The following is a 16441-nucleotide window of genomic DNA, read 5'->3' on the forward strand; positions in this document are numbered from 1 at the left end:
AAAAACACTTGAACCAAAATCGTATATAAAATGGATTATGATGTCTCTGTAAACAAAATTTCCATTCAATAAATATTAATCAGAATGAAAATGATTGAGCTCATTTTAATTTATTATGCGATTAAACGGTGTTGGCCATGACAGCATAAATTCAAACACTAATTTAATTTTGTTCATTGAGCATCAATGTTSTAAAAACTCTAATTAAAACGCATTATATCCAACACAAGAAAATGGCACAAAGCCTATAAATACGTATCAAACAGTAGCACAAATCAGAAGTCTGTATATTACAGTCAACTAAAGCAGAAAACAAGCCTAAAAATAAATTATTTAGAATTTTTTGTTTTGTTTTGGGTCCGTTTCCCTTTAGCTGGGAGAACTGGGGAGTTAAGACCCAGAGGGCCGTGACCTCTTTGGTTTTTGGTCTTGAATGTTGCCTGATGGCAGTTTGAGGTGGAACTGACTTCACTTGGAGATGAAATTAACAAGTAACTTTCTAGAACAGTGAAATTGTGTTCTGGTGGGTTAATTCAGAATTTAAAGATAAAACCAAAGCCAGTTTCGTTGGTYCATCCAGCTGCTTTGTTCCGTCTCCAACGTGTGATAAATGATTGGGTCTCTGGTTGAGGTTTTAGGCCATGAGCTGGGCGGTGGAGGAGTGGAAGGATGGACTTCCAGGGAAAGCCCTGCAGAAGATCCAGGAGATGGAGATCCAACTGGACAAACTGAAGAAGGAACGGACACAGAAGCAGTTTCAGCTGGACTCTCTGGAAGCTGCCCTGCAGAAACAGAAGCAGAAGGTCAGTTTTCACTCGGAGCGGGCCGGGCGGGTTTGTGACGTCGACACGTTTGTGCGAGTAACTTGAACACTCGGTTCTTCAGGTGGACAGCGAACGCACCGAGATCTCGGCTTTGAAAAGAGAAAACCAGTCGATGATTGAGTCGTGTGACGCTTTGGAGAAAACTCGTCAGAAGGTCGTTCATGACCTCGGAGTCAAAGAGCAGCAGGTCCGTTTCTCACAAAAAACCAAGGAAGTGTAGGCTCTGCTGGGAGGTTGTACTGTATTTATTGTCCTGAAAAATRAGTCATAGTTTATGTTTAACATGTAAAATATTAATAAAATACATTGAAGTTTGTGRWTGAAAATGGTAAAAAATGTGTGGTTTTAACTGGTTTGCCCCCTTGGACTCAGGTGAGCTACCTGGAGGGTCAACTTAACTCCTGCAAGAAGACCATCGATCGTCTGGAGCAAGAACTCAAGAAGTGGGTTTGTTTTTGGTTCCCGTTACCTCATTAGGACCATTATTGTTTGTTTGTTTGTTTTTGCAAACGTGTCTATTTTCCTTCAGGTACAAAACTGAGCTTGATCGCTCTCAACCTGCTGGATCTTCCTCGCTGTCCACCTCTTCCTCCGACCTGCAGACGTTCAGCACTCCACAGAAGACTTTTGCTACGCCAGCGCCTGTCGCTGCACACAGACAGCAAGGTATCCTGGTTTGCAGGGGCCTTGAGTTTGGTCTGAGCCGTCATGTTTGCAGGTCTCACTCGTGTGTCTTTGCAGACGGCAAACTGGAGGAGCTTCAGGAAAAGTACAACCATGAAGTGGAGGAAAGAAGAAAGCTGGAAAGTGAGCTCAAAATGTTGCAGGCCAAGGTGAGTTTTACTTTTCATGATGTCTGATTTCTTTAATTGTAGTTTTAATGCGGACGTATTAAGCAAAATTCACATTTTGCATGTTTTTGTATTTCCATTTGGGACTTAACTGCTTCTAAAAACTTTAAAAGTCATTTTTGGCTATAAGTTAAATGTTTTTTAGTGTCTAGAAAATGAGCCATTTTAAAATCCTCCTGATTATTAAGTCACATTCTACGGGCACTGTGTTGTTTCTTAGCAACTATCACAGAGTCCAGCCMGTTACCTAGCAACTCAAGTAGGACTCCAGSATGTTTGGTCAGCTGGTTTTACTGCTRTATTTGCTGTACAATGGCTGCTGGAAAAGAGAAGTGTTTTGTCGAATACTTACCAGCCAGAAATCACTTACTACATTCATGTTGGTTGTGCAGGAGGCTCCACTTCTGCTTTTCAAAGATGTATAGTTGTATAAATGTGCATCTGTTTGCAGCTATATTCATGTGTAAATGTTGAGCTGGGATTGTGGCCAGCAGCAGGTCACTGGGATTTAAAGTGACAAGACTCATTAAAACGGCTCATTCTGAAAGGAGATCCAAATGGACARAACTGACCAAAACTAAAATCTTAACTTTTGTGTAAAAAAAATGTAACGAACACGTAGATCTATTTAAGGAGCCACAACAGGTCACCTTCATCRTGTCCGTCCTCCTTCAGTTGCTGAATCAGTCATCCGTCAGCCACAAGGACATCGCCGCCCGCCAAGCTGGGTCATCCATATTCCCATGGCAACAGCAGGATCAGGTCCACAACCTGCGGGGCCAGGATGTGATGGAGACGCCGCTAAAGAGACGCGGTGCTTCTCTGTGGGACGAGGAAACGCCGATCAAACCAAGCCAGCGGATGAGTTCGTCCAGAACCGTCCAGAGTCCCGGTGGATCGTCCCAGCAGACGGAGCAGCTGAAGAGCCTCAACCAAGGTGGACTTTCATGGATTTTATAGCTAATTAGTTTCTGATGTTATGAGTGAGATATTCCCTGTAAACCTGCTTTTTTTTTTTTTTTTGTCTTCACCATCAGAGCTGCGTGGACGTGTGTCGGAGCTGGAGAGGAATCTGGCCGCTCAGGAAAAGGAAATTCGTAACCAAGCGTCAAAGTTGCAGGAACTTCAAACTCACTTGAACCAAACCCGCAAAGAGCTGGCGGAGCGGGACAGAGAGCTGGCCAAGGCCGGCCACGAGCTGAGCCAGGCTGCAGACCGCCACCAGCAGCTGCAGGCAAAGGTACCAGGGCTCCGTTTCTGTTTGGTGACGTCATCTCCTGGAATAGAAGAGCTAAACGATCTCTGTTGTGTTAGTGTTCCCTGGTGGAGCAGAAGCTGAAGCAGGTCTCTGAGGAGATGAGCTGCCAGAGGCACAACGCTGAGAGCTGCAGACGAGCTCTGGAGCAGAAACTCAAAGACCAGGAGAGAAACAGTCAGAAGGTAAAACAACGCAACGTGTTCTTGTTGTTTTAAGATGCAGGGTAAGTYCTGGAAAATGCTTGAATTTCTGCATAGGATCCTTGGCGGTGGTTGATATTCAAACTGCTCAGTTCTGTAATAAAATTCAATCTAACATTTGATTAAAAGCCTAAATATGGAAAACAATTATTTACAGTTAAAACCAGATGTTTTTCTGCACCTAATGAAAAGACAGACACATTTTTTTCTCAGTTTGAAGTTAAATCAGACTAAATTGTTCTTGTTTAGGTCAGTTATAATTACCACAATTATTTATTTTTGCTAAATGACAGAAAACTTGGCAAGAACATTTTTTATATATATTTTTTGTAACTTTGCATATWGTGTTTAAAGATTTAATTTTAATTCAGTTCAACTTAACTGCATTGTGTCAATTTGATATATTTTATTCCTGTTGATCTTATATTTTAAATGTTAAACATCATTGAAATTTGTGTTTTGTTTTTTTTTGTTAAATTAGTGTTTTGTTCTCGGATTAGTCAGATTTATAAGAGTGAGATATTTCAAAACATTAAATGTTACATTTTATGTAGAATGTAGGATACTATCACAAGATATTATTAATAACAGTAATAAAATATATCATTTAAGAGTGAAACTGTGTTTTTTATTTCATTTGTGTTATTTTTAATCTCCAAAGTTTGGTGCTGGAAAAGTTTGAAAACTCACCTTGGAAATCCTTGAAAGGTTCCTCAATGTTACTGTGGGAAAAGTGCATAAACTCTGGGAAGAGCATTAAATTCTGACTTATTATTCAGGTTATATTTTGGCTTTGGGTTGGTAGGAGTTGGCTCAGCTTCAGAGTTCCCATCAGGCTTTGGATCAGCAGCTCAACCAGACCAGAACCAAGCTGACGCAGGAGGTCCAACAGGCCAAAAAAGAGAACAATGTCCTTCAAGCGGACATGGAGAAGGTAGCGTCTCACTTTGGCGTTTTATTGAGCGACGCAAAAACGATGCAACTTCTACAGTTTCACTGTTTGTTTTTTTTGTGGAAACTTTAGCTGCGCTTGCAGAAGAATCAGATGGAGAGAGAAATAGAGGAGCAGAAGCAGAAGCTGCTGCGGTCCGAACAAGGCCTGCAGGCGACGCAGACCAAAGAGCAAGACCTCCACAAAAAGATGGAGGTACACACAAACTCTTGTATAAAACTTTCTGTTTTGGCGAGATGAGTTACCCATTTTCAAAATGTCCCCTGCCCTTCAGGAGCTGCACAAAGAGAAGAGCGGTGTGACCATCCAGCTGGACCGCAGCAGCAGGTCGCTGACTCAGCTGGAGGAGGAGAAGAGGACCTCGGAGCAGTCGCTGAAACGGACCCAGGGGCAGCTGGAGGATCTGAAAGGTGCTGAAGCAGCAGGAATGATTGTTGATGTGTCCTACTCGTGTCTTCTCACCAGCTTTCTTTCTTGTACTTCAGCGAAATCTGACAGACAGGCCGAGGAGCTGAAGAGACTCCAGTCCAAACTTGAGCAACAGACTCAGGCGGCAGCAAGAGAGCTGGAGCAGATGAAGAAGACGCTTTCTGACGCAGAGGCCCGGAGTGACAAGTAAACATCTTAGAAGTCGTAACGTTTTCTTTCTGCTTATGATGGATTATGGTTTTCTATGCCAGACATTGAGAAATGTAAAAGAAGCATGAAGGAAGAAGTGAGCGWTGTGCTAATTTGGCTGTGTTGTTTGGCGAAGCGAACAGTAGAGGGCAGTTCTGAGTTGGTGTCCAGGAAATTGGCGGCCAGGTGGAGAAAATTAAACAAAACGAGGCTCCTATTAGATGAAGATGTTTTTCACTTGGATCAACATTTCTGCCATCTGCCCCGTCAATTATGATGCTGTTGCTTCTTCAGTTGTGATAGATCAAAATATTGGGCTGCAACTATCAGTTATTTTAGTAATTCTGACACAATCAAATAAAAAAACTGGCGTATTTTCCAGATTTTTCATTTAACCACTTAAGCCATTTTTATTCAATATTATAAGCACATTAAATATTGAAATAAATAATTTAGTCCTGTTTTTGATTAATAAAAATTTTATTTCCTAAAATGCAAAAACGTAGCTTTCTTTTAGAGAACTGGGTGAAGTTGAAACTGAGCCACTCAAGGAGTTTTGGGTAAAAAATATTTACTAAGKTGTTATCGTAAATTCAAAATGTATTTATATTTTGGAAAGTTTTGGCTGAATTACTGCTTTAAATGTTTTTTTTTTTTTTTTCATCAAATAATCTTTTCTGAGATCACTAAATTAGTTGACAATTATCTCAATAATAAATTTATCACAATTGGTTCAGTCCTACCAAAATAACAAAGGTAACATATTTGCTCCATAAGAGCATCAATAAATGTCAGTAAATTAAAAAAAATTATTAAAATGAAGTTACTATGTGCAGTTTAGTGATATAAATCACTTCTATTTAAAATGTATTTTTCAATAGCAATATTTTGTTTGTGTGCCATACAGTAACCCCCCAAAAAAGTAAAAATTTGTTTTTTTTAATCATAATTTTTATTGTTATAGCATTAATGCCACAAAATATTGCAATAAAATTCTATGTCCATATCATCCAACCGTAATTAAAAGGCTTCGTTTGTTTAAAAATATATTTTTTATTATTCACAACTTGGTTCACACAGAACAAACATTACGAATCAACAAATTAGTGCAAAATAACCAGATAAGAGAACAAATAACGGCAACAGAAATAAAATAAACACAAAAAACATAACAAAAAGAAATGAGGCGGATACATTCAGAACAAAGACAAAACACAGAACATGTTTAGTACAAAATAATACATAAAAATTAAGTGTGTTTAAAATTACTTGCCTGATTAGTTTTTTTTGATAATCTATAGTTGATAATCTATCACTATAAATTATATTTTGACTGTAATCAAGCGTTTTGCTCGTCATGTTTCAGTTTTCCATTGACATTCAGTTCATCATAACAGATTTGTTGCTTTGCAGATCTCAGAATGAGCTTCAGAAGCAGAAGCAGGAGAGCGAGACGCTGAGCAACAAGCTGACGGTGGAAGAGAAGGAGAGCGAAGCGTTGAAATCAAACCTCCGTCAGAGTCAGGACGAGTGCCAGGCTGTGAAACAGGAGCACCAGGCTCTGCTGGAGTGGAAGAAGAACAAGGAGAACTTGATCAACCAAACCGAGGCCGTGCAGCAGGAGCTCACTGACAGGATTATCACTTTGGAGGACAAAGCGAGTCAGATGCACGAGGGCAACAACGAACTCCAGGTGAGTTTCATCAATATGCAACCTGCTGCTGTTCAGGAAGAAATTAAACGTGTGTGCTTAATGCTGCAGGCCCAGATCTCATCCATGGAGGCAGACAAAGCCAGTCTGTCCGCCCACATCGACGCCCTGAAGGGAGAACTCCTCATGAGGAGCACGGAGCTGGAGGAGAAGCAGCATCAGTACCAGCAGCTTCAGCTCCACGTCTCTGAAGCGGAACAGAAACACGGCAAAGAGCTGGAGAACGCCGGGAAGCAGCTGGCACAGCTCCAGGGACAGGTGAGGCCAAGACTCTGGCTCCTCCTGGAAAAACCTTCAGTCTGTCCTCCTCTAGGAGCAACAGGGATCAGACACCAGCTAAAAATGCTTCATGAACCCCGAGACGTTTTCAAGGCTTGGAAAACGCTTCATTTCTGTGCAAAGTTTTGTAATGATACACAATCTAGCATTTAATTAAAAGCACAAATATTGAAAACATTGCTTGGAAGTGAAACCAGATAGTTTTCCACACCTAATAAAAAAAACATATAAATTTTAATCGCTGTCTGAAGTCAAATCAAATGAAACTTTTCTTATTTTAGGCCAGTTACTTCATCAATCTTTTTTTCTTTTCTTTTTTTAATTATTATTTTTCTGTCATTTTTGTTTGTCTCGTTTTGGATATTTAAAATGTCTTCCTGTTCCAGTGTTAAAGTTAAAGTTTATTTATCTTTGAGAACATGTTCTTGTATTTTTAAGCCATGAAAATGATCTCAAAATAACATCATTTATTGCAATAATTTCTGGGACAATTTATCGTCCAGCAAAATTTAACACGACAGGCCTAATGTTGAGGCTCAAAAAGTAAAAAAAATAAATAAATAAAAAGACTGAAAAGTGTTTGAATTTTACCGTGTGGAAAGCTTACAAACCCTGTAAGCAAGAAGAGAGTTTAGCAGCAGGAACCTTTTGGGTCTGAGAACCGGATGTGGCTTTTCCTTTAAGCTCGTTGCRTTGAGGTGACGGGGAAACGTTTCCCTCGTTTCTTTAAACAGGTGAAAGAGCTGGAGTCCCGGCTGCAGAGGGAGACGTCTCGAGCCGAGCTGGCTGAGAAGACGATCTCTGAGCTGCAGGAGGAGCACCAGGCTGCCTGCGACCTGCTGCGCTCCAAGGACCAGCTGCTGGAGCTGGGCCTGGCCGAGGTCAGCCAGCTGAAGGACAGCCTGGCTCAGTCCGCCGCACAGCAGGAGGCGCAGAGCGACAGGTCGGACACATAAAGTCTTTAGTTTTTCTATGTTTGAAACTCGGCACGTTTGAATTCTGATTAACAGATGAGTCTCTGTAGCTTCTATAACGAGGTGGAGGTTAAACATGATGAGGAATAAATTATCTGTCCTCACTGAGGCATTTACTGAAATGAATCAATTATTAATGCACTCATCAACTAATTTAATGATCAATCAATTAACGGGAGCATAAAAACTCAAAACACACGGAGCAGAAATGAAGCCAAATCAACACTTTTAAGATTTAAAAACCTTGTAAATAAAATATGCTCAACTCAAAACAACTGCTTCTAATTTACAAAACAAAATATTTTATTAATCACCTTTTTCTTTCCAGTAATTAATCCATCCCTACAATATATTGATGTTAAATCAAGCAGAAATGACTGAGATTTTCACAAATAAGATTTTTTTTGTTGTTTAGTTTTTGTTTTTGGCTGCAGATGCAAACGATCGAGTGTTCACTAAAGGAATGCTACGTTGTTGCATTTTAGGCAAGAAAATTTTCATTTTCCCCAAAAAAGTTTAATTTTAATTGAATCTCTCAAACATAAATAAAAAAATCTGCTGGATTTTTTTTGTCAAAACAATCAATCTAATTATCGGTTACTATGGTAATTATTAGCTGCAGCCCTCGTTGTTGCTGATCCGTCATTCAGATGCATTTGATTCGTTTCGTTTTCCCAGCTTCGTGATGCAGAAGGCCGTCCTGCTGAAGCAGTGTGAGGAGAGCGTTTCGGCGCAGGCTGAGGAGACGGAGCGCGTCAAGCTGCAGGCGGAGGAGGTCCAGCAGGAGCTGCTGCTCTCCAGACACAAAGTATTTTATTTAGAGCTTGTATTCAGTGAAAAAACATTCATCTCACCAGGTATTTCTAAGCAGAAATTACAAGCATATTGATTTATTCATTCTAAATATGCTTTTTTTTTTTTTGTCTAACATTTAGATTTGTAAAGTTACAAAATATTATTTTTGTTGTCCACACAGTGTCTTAAAATGTATTAATTACTTTATTTTATCTCATTTCAAACACAATTTTTAATGTATTTGTTAGAACTACGCAAACTGGTGTTGTAGGCAAATAAAATAAACTCATTCCTGTATTTATTTATTCATCGTTTTGTCCTGATTTATCACCTAAAATCTATAAAAGTAACATTTTAACCATGTTTTCTTCCCCCCCGCCCCGTTTCAGATCACTTCCATGGAGCAGATCCTGAAGGTCCAGGAGCAGCTGGGAGCCGAGCTGCAGAAACAAATTAAGACGATGTCCGATAAGGAGGAGGAGCTGACGAAGACGTGCGAGGAGAAATCAGAGGAGCTGAAACGTTTGGAGGAGGAGCTGAAGGTCCAGCGGAGCCGGACGGAGGAGACGGAGCAGCAGCTCAGGGCGGCTGGAGCTCAGATCCTCTCTGTGGAAAATCAAAAGGCTGAGCTGGAAAATCGACTTCAAGAGATGCAGAAAGAAGCAGAGGTAAAAAAAAAAAAAGGCTGCATAATATACTGCTCAAAAAAATAAAGGGAACACTTAAACAACACAATATAACTCCAAGTAAATCAAACTTCTGTGAAATCAAACTGTCCACTTAGGAAGCAACACTGATTGACCCGACGTGGGTCTCCGTTGTCAGTCAGTGTTGCTTCCTAAGTGGACAGTTTGATTTCACAGAAGTTTGATTTACTTGGAGTTATATTGTGTTGTTTAAGTGTTCCCTTTATTTTTTTTGAGCAGTGTACTTTCTTTATGGGTTTGTTTTTGTTTCTTTAACATTACAGTCGCCCTGATTAAGCAAAAAAAAATCATGTAATCTCATAATAAATGAAAACAAACTCAATAATTTCTATTTATGTGATTTATCCAACAAAAGCTGGATGACAGAAGTCTCCAATCTAGTGCTTTGGTTTCAACTAATTCTTTTCTTTGAAGGATATTTTTTTTATAGAGACTTCCGTATCCATTTTATTTGTTGTTTTGCTTATTTAATTTGAATATTTAAAATTTTAGTGTTAAATGTTCATCAAAATTTAGTTTATTGGATGAACATGAGAATGTGTTATTGTGCTGCTACCATTGTATTTGAAAATGGTTTCAAAACAACATTATCATTTATCACAATGATTCTGGGACAATTTATCGTCAAGCACCGTTTATTGTTACATTGAGTAAAAAAAAWTTTTTTTTTCTTGGTGTTGAGATTAAATTATGCATCTTTGTTCAGATCCTGCAGTTCAGTCACACTGAAAGGATAAACACTCTCCAGGAACAGATCTTATGTCTGGAAAAGCAGGTTGCTGCAAACCAGGAAGCRGCAGAGGAGGTTCCTGTCCTGAAAAACAAACTGGACGTGGTCAACCAGTCCCTTGCTCACCTTAACAAATCTCTTGAAGCTTCAGAAAAGTGCCTCCGCTCTGCAAATGAAATAAAAGCTGACCTGGAGGTCACCTGGTCTGAGAAAGTGAAACATATCACTGCTTTGGAGGATCAGATCAATAATCTCACAGAGAAGCTGAGGACAGAGTCTGAGAGCCACAGYTCAGAGATTGGGGATTTCATCAATAAGGAGAGGAACCTCAAAGAGCAGTTGGAAGCCATTAAGCAGTCGTCAGCTGCAACCAAAGCAGAATCGAGCTCCAGACGGGAGGAGATCCAAACCATGAAGGCGACTCTGTCTGCAGTGTCCTGCGGCCTGGAAGAAAGAGACAACACGATAAAGAGTCTGAAAGAGAAGCTGAACAAAGCAGAGGCAGAGCAGRCCAAAGCCTCTGAGCTCCTGAAGGAGAAGACGGTGGCCATGAACAAAATCAAGGTCAGTTATTAAGGTCTTCATATGCAGAATGGCTTAAAAAAACCAAGCCCTGGTTCTTTATTATGTTTACTTTTTAAAATAGTATTGTGTGATGTGGTAGTTGTACTGTAATGTGTCTTGTCTCTTCTGTTGTTCCAATAAATTATGAAAAGTGTGTAAGTGATAGATCAATGAGTTAATCTAAAGTTGACTGATCTTATGGATTAATTGAAAAGTGGCCGTWTTCTCTTGTATCAAGAGGGTTGAACGTCATTACATAAGACGAAGGGCTATATTTAAAATGCTGATTTAAAAAAAATGTAATTAAAATTTCCCTTTATTTTGTACCAGCTGCATTACATACTGACTGAATAAMCAGACATTTATGATTTTGTCGCATATTTATAAAATATAACAGTAACCTCTTAGGTCGCTGAATAGAAAATATAGTTGGTTGCAGTTCGGCTGAAACAGCGCTGGTAATGTGATTACGTAACGTAAGGAGTTTATATTTCAAAACCAAACCGCAKTAAGTTCCTTTTGCATCCCTTGCCGAACCGTTTGGACTGTTGTCTCTTTCTCGTGCTGGGATAGCCGCCATCTTTGTTTCTGTATCATAACTGGCTCCTCTTRAGGATGACCAGCGGCGCCCTCTGCTGGACGGGGGCCGAACTACACTAAAAGAAGGTCTAACATTGAGTTAATGATTCGAACTACAGTAATTTAAATGTAATAAACCATTATTACAGTAACTAATTGTTTAATGGTTCATCAAAGATTAATGGTTTACAGTACTAGTAAATGTGAATATAAACATTACTTTCAAAGTATGTATCTATTGAATAAAGGTGCAGCTGGAGATGCTGCAGATGGACCTGGAGGACAACGAGTCGGCCATGACCTCTGTGGACAGTCAKGTGGAGGAGCTGAAGGGAACCATAGCGTCACTGGAGGCCATGCTGGAGGACAGCAAARCCCAGGTTGGTTCACGTTTTGTTTTTATTACTCTTCAGCAGTTTTGAAACACCCTCAAACTCTTTAATTGGCTCTGCTCCTCAAACTCCTTTTTCTTTGTTTGACCCTTTTCTACCAGTTTCTACCAACTTCTTTAGCAATTCCCTTGTGTGGATTATCAATGTCGTTGATCAKCAAGTCAGCAGTCGCCTCTTTGATTCTGTTGGCCGTAACATTTGTGTCTTTACTTTGCTGTTTAATATTTGAATTTTATGTTGAATTATATTTTGAGATTTCAACAACTGCGAGGCATACAAGTATAATAATCAGAAAACATGCTTAAAATATATTCCTTAAAGCTTATTTTAGAATTACTGAAGTAAATCGACTTTTCCATAACCATATGAATTATTTAAGGTTGAAACAATTGATCAGACTAATCATAATCAATTGATTATTGAAATAATTGTCACCTAATTTAGATTTTATTAGTCGTTATGTGGCATGGACAAACTTCAAAAGGGTAATTTGTTGAAATAACCACATTGTCAGAGCAGTAATTAAGAAAAAACTGTATTAAAAACTGTCTGCATTTTGCACTTAAGATAAAAAAAACAAAAACTTTTTTTATTTTTGTGTAAATATGTTTCACCCAGAACTCCTCAAGAGGCCATTTTAGCCTCACTTGATTCAAATTCTCATATTTATCACCTTTTCCTATCAAATTCATATTTGGTTAATCCAAAAAAAAAAATCAATCAATCAAATGTTGATGTTTGAAGTATTTTTAAGCTGCAGATGCATCTTGTGCTACAAATGGTCAACCGTGCGCTAAAGGAATGCTATGTTGTTGCATTTTAGGCAATAAAATGTTTGCTTTCTTATTCAAAAAGAAATTTAATTGTGTATTTGCATCTTTTAATTTATTTCTAATATTGTATAACAAAAAAATCAGCAGAACGTTGCTAATTTTTATCCAATTAGCCATCAGTMCTGATTCATTGAGATGTAACGGTATGTTTAACTAATGCTCTCCCATGTCTACTCTCAGGTTTCTGTCTTGGAGAYCCGTTTGGACGAGGTCCAGTCCCAAAACTCTCTGCTGGAGACAAAATACGTGACAGCGAAGGAGGAGCTGCTGGAGCGGAGCTGCGAGATAACCCGTCTGGAGGAGGACGCCGTCAGACGSCAGCAGCTAGAGGAGAGCGTCTCCGCCTTGGAGGCCAAACTGAGTCAGGTCACTGAGGAAAGCTCAAAGGCAGAGACCGAGCTGAGGCAGATCATTCAGGAGAAAGAGACCCGTTTGGATCAGCTAAACGAGGAGAAAAACGGCCTCCAGGCTTTCTTAACGCTGCTGATGGATGAGCAGAAACGAGCTGAAACTGAAATCACTCGGGTGANAAAAAAAATCAATCAATCAAATGTTGATGTTTGAAGTATTTTTAAGCTGCAGATGCATCTTGTGCTACAAATGGTCAACCGTGCGCTAAAGGAATGCTATGTTGTTGCATTTTAGGCAATAAAATGTTTGCTTTCTTATTCAAAAAGAAATTTAATTGTGTATTTGCATCTTTTAATTTATTTCTAATATTGTATAACAAAAAAATCAGCAGAACGTTGCTAATTTTTATCCAATTAGCCATCAGTMCTGATTCATTGAGATGTAACGGTATGTTTAACTAATGCTCTCCCATGTCTACTCTCAGGTTTCTGTCTTGGAGAYCCGTTTGGACGAGGTCCAGTCCCAAAACTCTCTGCTGGAGACAAAATACGTGACAGCGAAGGAGGAGCTGCTGGAGCGGAGCTGCGAGATAACCCGTCTGGAGGAGGACGCCGTCAGACGSCAGCAGCTAGAGGAGAGCGTCTCCGCCTTGGAGGCCAAACTGAGTCAGGTCACTGAGGAAAGCTCAAAGGCAGAGACCGAGCTGAGGCAGATCATTCAGGAGAAAGAGACCCGTTTGGATCAGCTAAACGAGGAGAAAAACGGCCTCCAGGCTTTCTTAACGCTGCTGATGGATGAGCAGAAACGAGCTGAAACTGAAATCACTCGGGTGAAAGCGGGGAAGGAGGAGCTGGAGGAGAGAATGAGCGACCTGTTGAAGGAGATTCAGCAGCTCCATGCTGATGTTGGAGAGTTATCTGAGCAGAAGCAGGAGGCGGAGGCAATGATCGATGGGATGGCTGCAGAAACACAACAGACGGAGTCCGCGCTCCGTCAGGTCTCGGAGGAGAAAGCCCAGCTGGACGTCGCTCTGCGTTCAGTCAGCGAGGAAAAAGTTGAGCTGCAGGAGAGGYTTTCTGCTTTAACCTCTGAGAACGGGGAGCTGGTCTGCAAAGTGCAGCAGGTRGAGGAGGAGAAACTCCAGCTGGAGTCRAAGTTTAGTCAAATCTCTGAGGAAAACGTCCAGCTGCAGTCGGAGACGAACCGTCTGACTGCAGAGAAGCAGCAGCTGCAAACCAGCGCAGAGAGGCTGCAGGAGGAGATGGCGTCTCTGCGGGAGGAGAGCGAGCGTGTCCAGCGCTCGCTGCTGTCCGCTGAGGAGGAGCGGCAGATGCTGCAGGAGAAGCTCGACSCGAGGGACGAGACCAACCACACGGAGAGCAGAGAGCGGTACGTCCGTTTCATGTTTCCGTGACTTAGACGCACCAATCAGGTCTGACTGCTGCTGGGCGATGCATAGATTTTATCGATTAAATCAAACTTTTCAGTTTTGAAGATTTAATTTCAGGAAAATCTTTTTTTTTTTTTCTCTCTCTCTCTCTCTTTTTTGTGCTCCTTTGCTCAAGTAATATCACTTTGCCCAAGGCCGCCATCTTGTTGACAAACGTGTTTTACAGCTTCTATTTGTTTGGCGTTTGAATTCAGGTCAACTCACAGAGGAAATGATTGAAATAAAAGATCGTTTTTGGAAATACGGCTCTGGAAGAAATTAAGATTGAGAGCACTGCATTGAAAACCTGGTTATTCCTCCAAATATTGGTTTCTGAACTTTTCCTGAGTTAAAGTATTAATATTGTTTCTAAATGAATATAAACTCTTTGCTTTATTTGAGGTCTGAAAGCCCTGAATCTTTTTCGTTATTTTTACCATTTCTCATTTTCTGCTAATAATAACTAAATTTGTCAGTAGTTTATAGAATAAAAGAACAATCTTCATTTTACTCAAACATATACCTAAAAAGAGTAAAATCAGAGAAATTGATCATTTTCTGAGGCATATTCTGACATTTGTAAATAAAAATACTGAAAAAAAGTGACTAAAATCAGAAATTGAGTTTGGTATATTGACCTGCCAATACATATTTTTACAAATTTAGTTTTTATTTTTACTTAAAATACTTAGGCCATATGTATTTCTCTTTTCTTGTTTTTATAGAGATTATAGTTTTTATTCCAACAGGAACTCTTCACATTTCTGCATTGATGCATGAAAACATCAGAGTTCTTACCTTTGGTGGATTTAATAGCTATGGAAAGAACAGATTTATTTATATATATATATAATATAAAACCTGTTTATCAGTGAGAAAATGGAGGAAATTGTTTGTGTGACAGGAACCAGCAGTTTGAGGTGGAGCAGGCTGCACTGCACCAGAAGCTGTCCGTCCTCCAGATGGAGCTGGCTGTGCTGCAGCAGCAGTGCGACCTGCTGCTGCAGCAAGTGGACCAGCAGCAGCGCATCATTCAGCAGCTCACAAAACCACAGAAATACCAGAATMCAGATGAAACCATCCCCCACCTGGAACCCAAAGACCCTGAGGATGGAGGTGAGTGTGGTTGCTTTAAACGTGACGTGTTGAAGTATTTATTCCCAACCACCTGCTGCGGTTCGTCCAGCAGAGGCAGCTGAACCGACCGAACCAAACCCAGAACTCGATGCGAGCGTCGGTACCGGCGCAGAGTCAGATCCACTGAACCAACAGGAAGAGGCGTCTGCGAAGATCCCAKATCAGGCTGTGAGGTACAGAGTTTCTAGCAAACATCGCTGTACATCAAATGTTTGTTTTTTTCCTGTATTTACAAGAGAAAACGTCYGTTTTCCCCGACAGAGAGGCAGAGCTGATCGCTGGGGAGGACGGCGCTGATCAGGAGATGATCAGTGAGGAGGAGGCTCATAAACATGATGCTCAGGAAATCCAACTTCACCAACAGGTAGAAACCAAATGCATCAGAAATGTTGCTTAAAAAAACCTTTTCAAAGCAGGGAGTCTTCAGGTTTTAATTTTATGTTTTTTTTTAAAGGTTTCTGAGGAGAGCTGCAGCAGTAGTGGAGAAAATGAGAACTATGATGCATCTTCCTCCCAACATGAGATAAGAGGTGAGTGATTAGAGGTCATAACGTTGTGTTTTCTTTTAAATGTTCACCAGAAGAATAGATTAGAAATGTCCTTTATTGTCCCAAAATTTCTGTGCAACAGCAGCAAAGTGACTCACACAAAGATGGATGCAAAAAACAAAGTGAAGGATAAAAAGTGTACAGGAAGGGGAAAGTAGTTAGAAAAATACTCCAGACTAGAGGAATGTGCATGTCTCTTTGAGTACTATTTGCAACAACATAAAACTCTGAATATAAATATAGATGTTCGATAAAAGCTTCAGAGGTTTAGAAAAGATTAGTGAACAAACGGCAGCATGAAGACGTTTCACTCAGGAAACTTACTCAGAAACAAATATGGTCTTAAAAAAGCAGAGACACAAGAAATKGTTAAAAATTCAGTTAAATTCTAATTAAGGAAGCAGCCAGTGGATCTTAACTCACTGTGTACTGCTGGTCATATTCAGAGCCGGCCCAAAGCATAATCGAACTAAGCAGCTWCATGTATTGCTAAYRTTTTAACCCGACCCATAGATCTAAAAACATTTATTTACTGAGAATGACAAAGTTTTTAAATCTGATTTAATGGTTTCAGCAWAAATACATTACAAGCCTTAAACTGTTTTACATTTAATTTTAAGATTTAAGAAGTTTTCTTAGTAAAAGAATAAATCTTCATTTATTTGTTTGGTGTGTTACCATAGCTACACTGCAGAAACACAAAATCTTA

At 39.9% G+C, this 16441-nt stretch overlaps 2 protein-coding genes across 2 annotated transcripts in view; both read left to right on the forward strand.

Moving 5' to 3' along the window:
- cenpf (centromere protein F) overlaps window positions 1-13056 on the forward strand; it is a 16648-nt gene extending 3592 nt beyond the window's left edge. Inside the window, exons 2-22 of the mRNA XM_017303873.1 lie at window positions 632-803; window positions 886-1011; window positions 1197-1267; window positions 1354-1490; window positions 1566-1657; window positions 2351-2612; window positions 2713-2915; window positions 2990-3115; window positions 3939-4067; window positions 4158-4280; window positions 4360-4495; window positions 4571-4700; window positions 6117-6396; window positions 6466-6672; window positions 7428-7636; window positions 8346-8475; window positions 8852-9130; window positions 9876-10463; window positions 11291-11422; window positions 12448-12792; window positions 13036-13056. Of these exons, the coding sequence (XP_017159362.1) occupies window positions 642-803; window positions 886-1011; window positions 1197-1267; window positions 1354-1490; window positions 1566-1657; window positions 2351-2612; window positions 2713-2915; window positions 2990-3115; window positions 3939-4067; window positions 4158-4280; window positions 4360-4495; window positions 4571-4700; window positions 6117-6396; window positions 6466-6672; window positions 7428-7636; window positions 8346-8475; window positions 8852-9130; window positions 9876-10463; window positions 11291-11422; window positions 12448-12792; window positions 13036-13056 (3888 nt within the window). The 5' untranslated portion in view covers window positions 632-641. The remainder of the gene's footprint in view (window positions 1-631; window positions 804-885; window positions 1012-1196; window positions 1268-1353; window positions 1491-1565; window positions 1658-2350; window positions 2613-2712; window positions 2916-2989; window positions 3116-3938; window positions 4068-4157; window positions 4281-4359; window positions 4496-4570; window positions 4701-6116; window positions 6397-6465; window positions 6673-7427; window positions 7637-8345; window positions 8476-8851; window positions 9131-9875; window positions 10464-11290; window positions 11423-12447; window positions 12793-13035) is intronic.
- Window positions 13057-13063: 7 nt separating this feature from the next.
- The window catches only part of LOC108166169 (centromere protein F-like), a 16019-nt gene continuing 12641 nt past the window's right edge, over window positions 13064-16441 (forward strand). The window contains exons 1-5 of the mRNA XM_017303875.1: window positions 13064-14007; window positions 14952-15163; window positions 15234-15357; window positions 15446-15548; window positions 15639-15719. Coding sequence (XP_017159364.1) covers window positions 13079-14007; window positions 14952-15163; window positions 15234-15357; window positions 15446-15548; window positions 15639-15719 — 1449 coding nt within the window. The 5' untranslated portion in view covers window positions 13064-13078. The remainder of the gene's footprint in view (window positions 14008-14951; window positions 15164-15233; window positions 15358-15445; window positions 15549-15638; window positions 15720-16441) is intronic.

The sequence above is a fragment of the Poecilia reticulata genome, linkage group LG3 (genome assembly GCF_000633615.1).
Source record: "Poecilia reticulata strain Guanapo linkage group LG3, Guppy_female_1.0+MT, whole genome shotgun sequence".
NCBI lineage: Eukaryota > Metazoa > Chordata > Actinopteri > Cyprinodontiformes > Poeciliidae > Poecilia > Poecilia reticulata.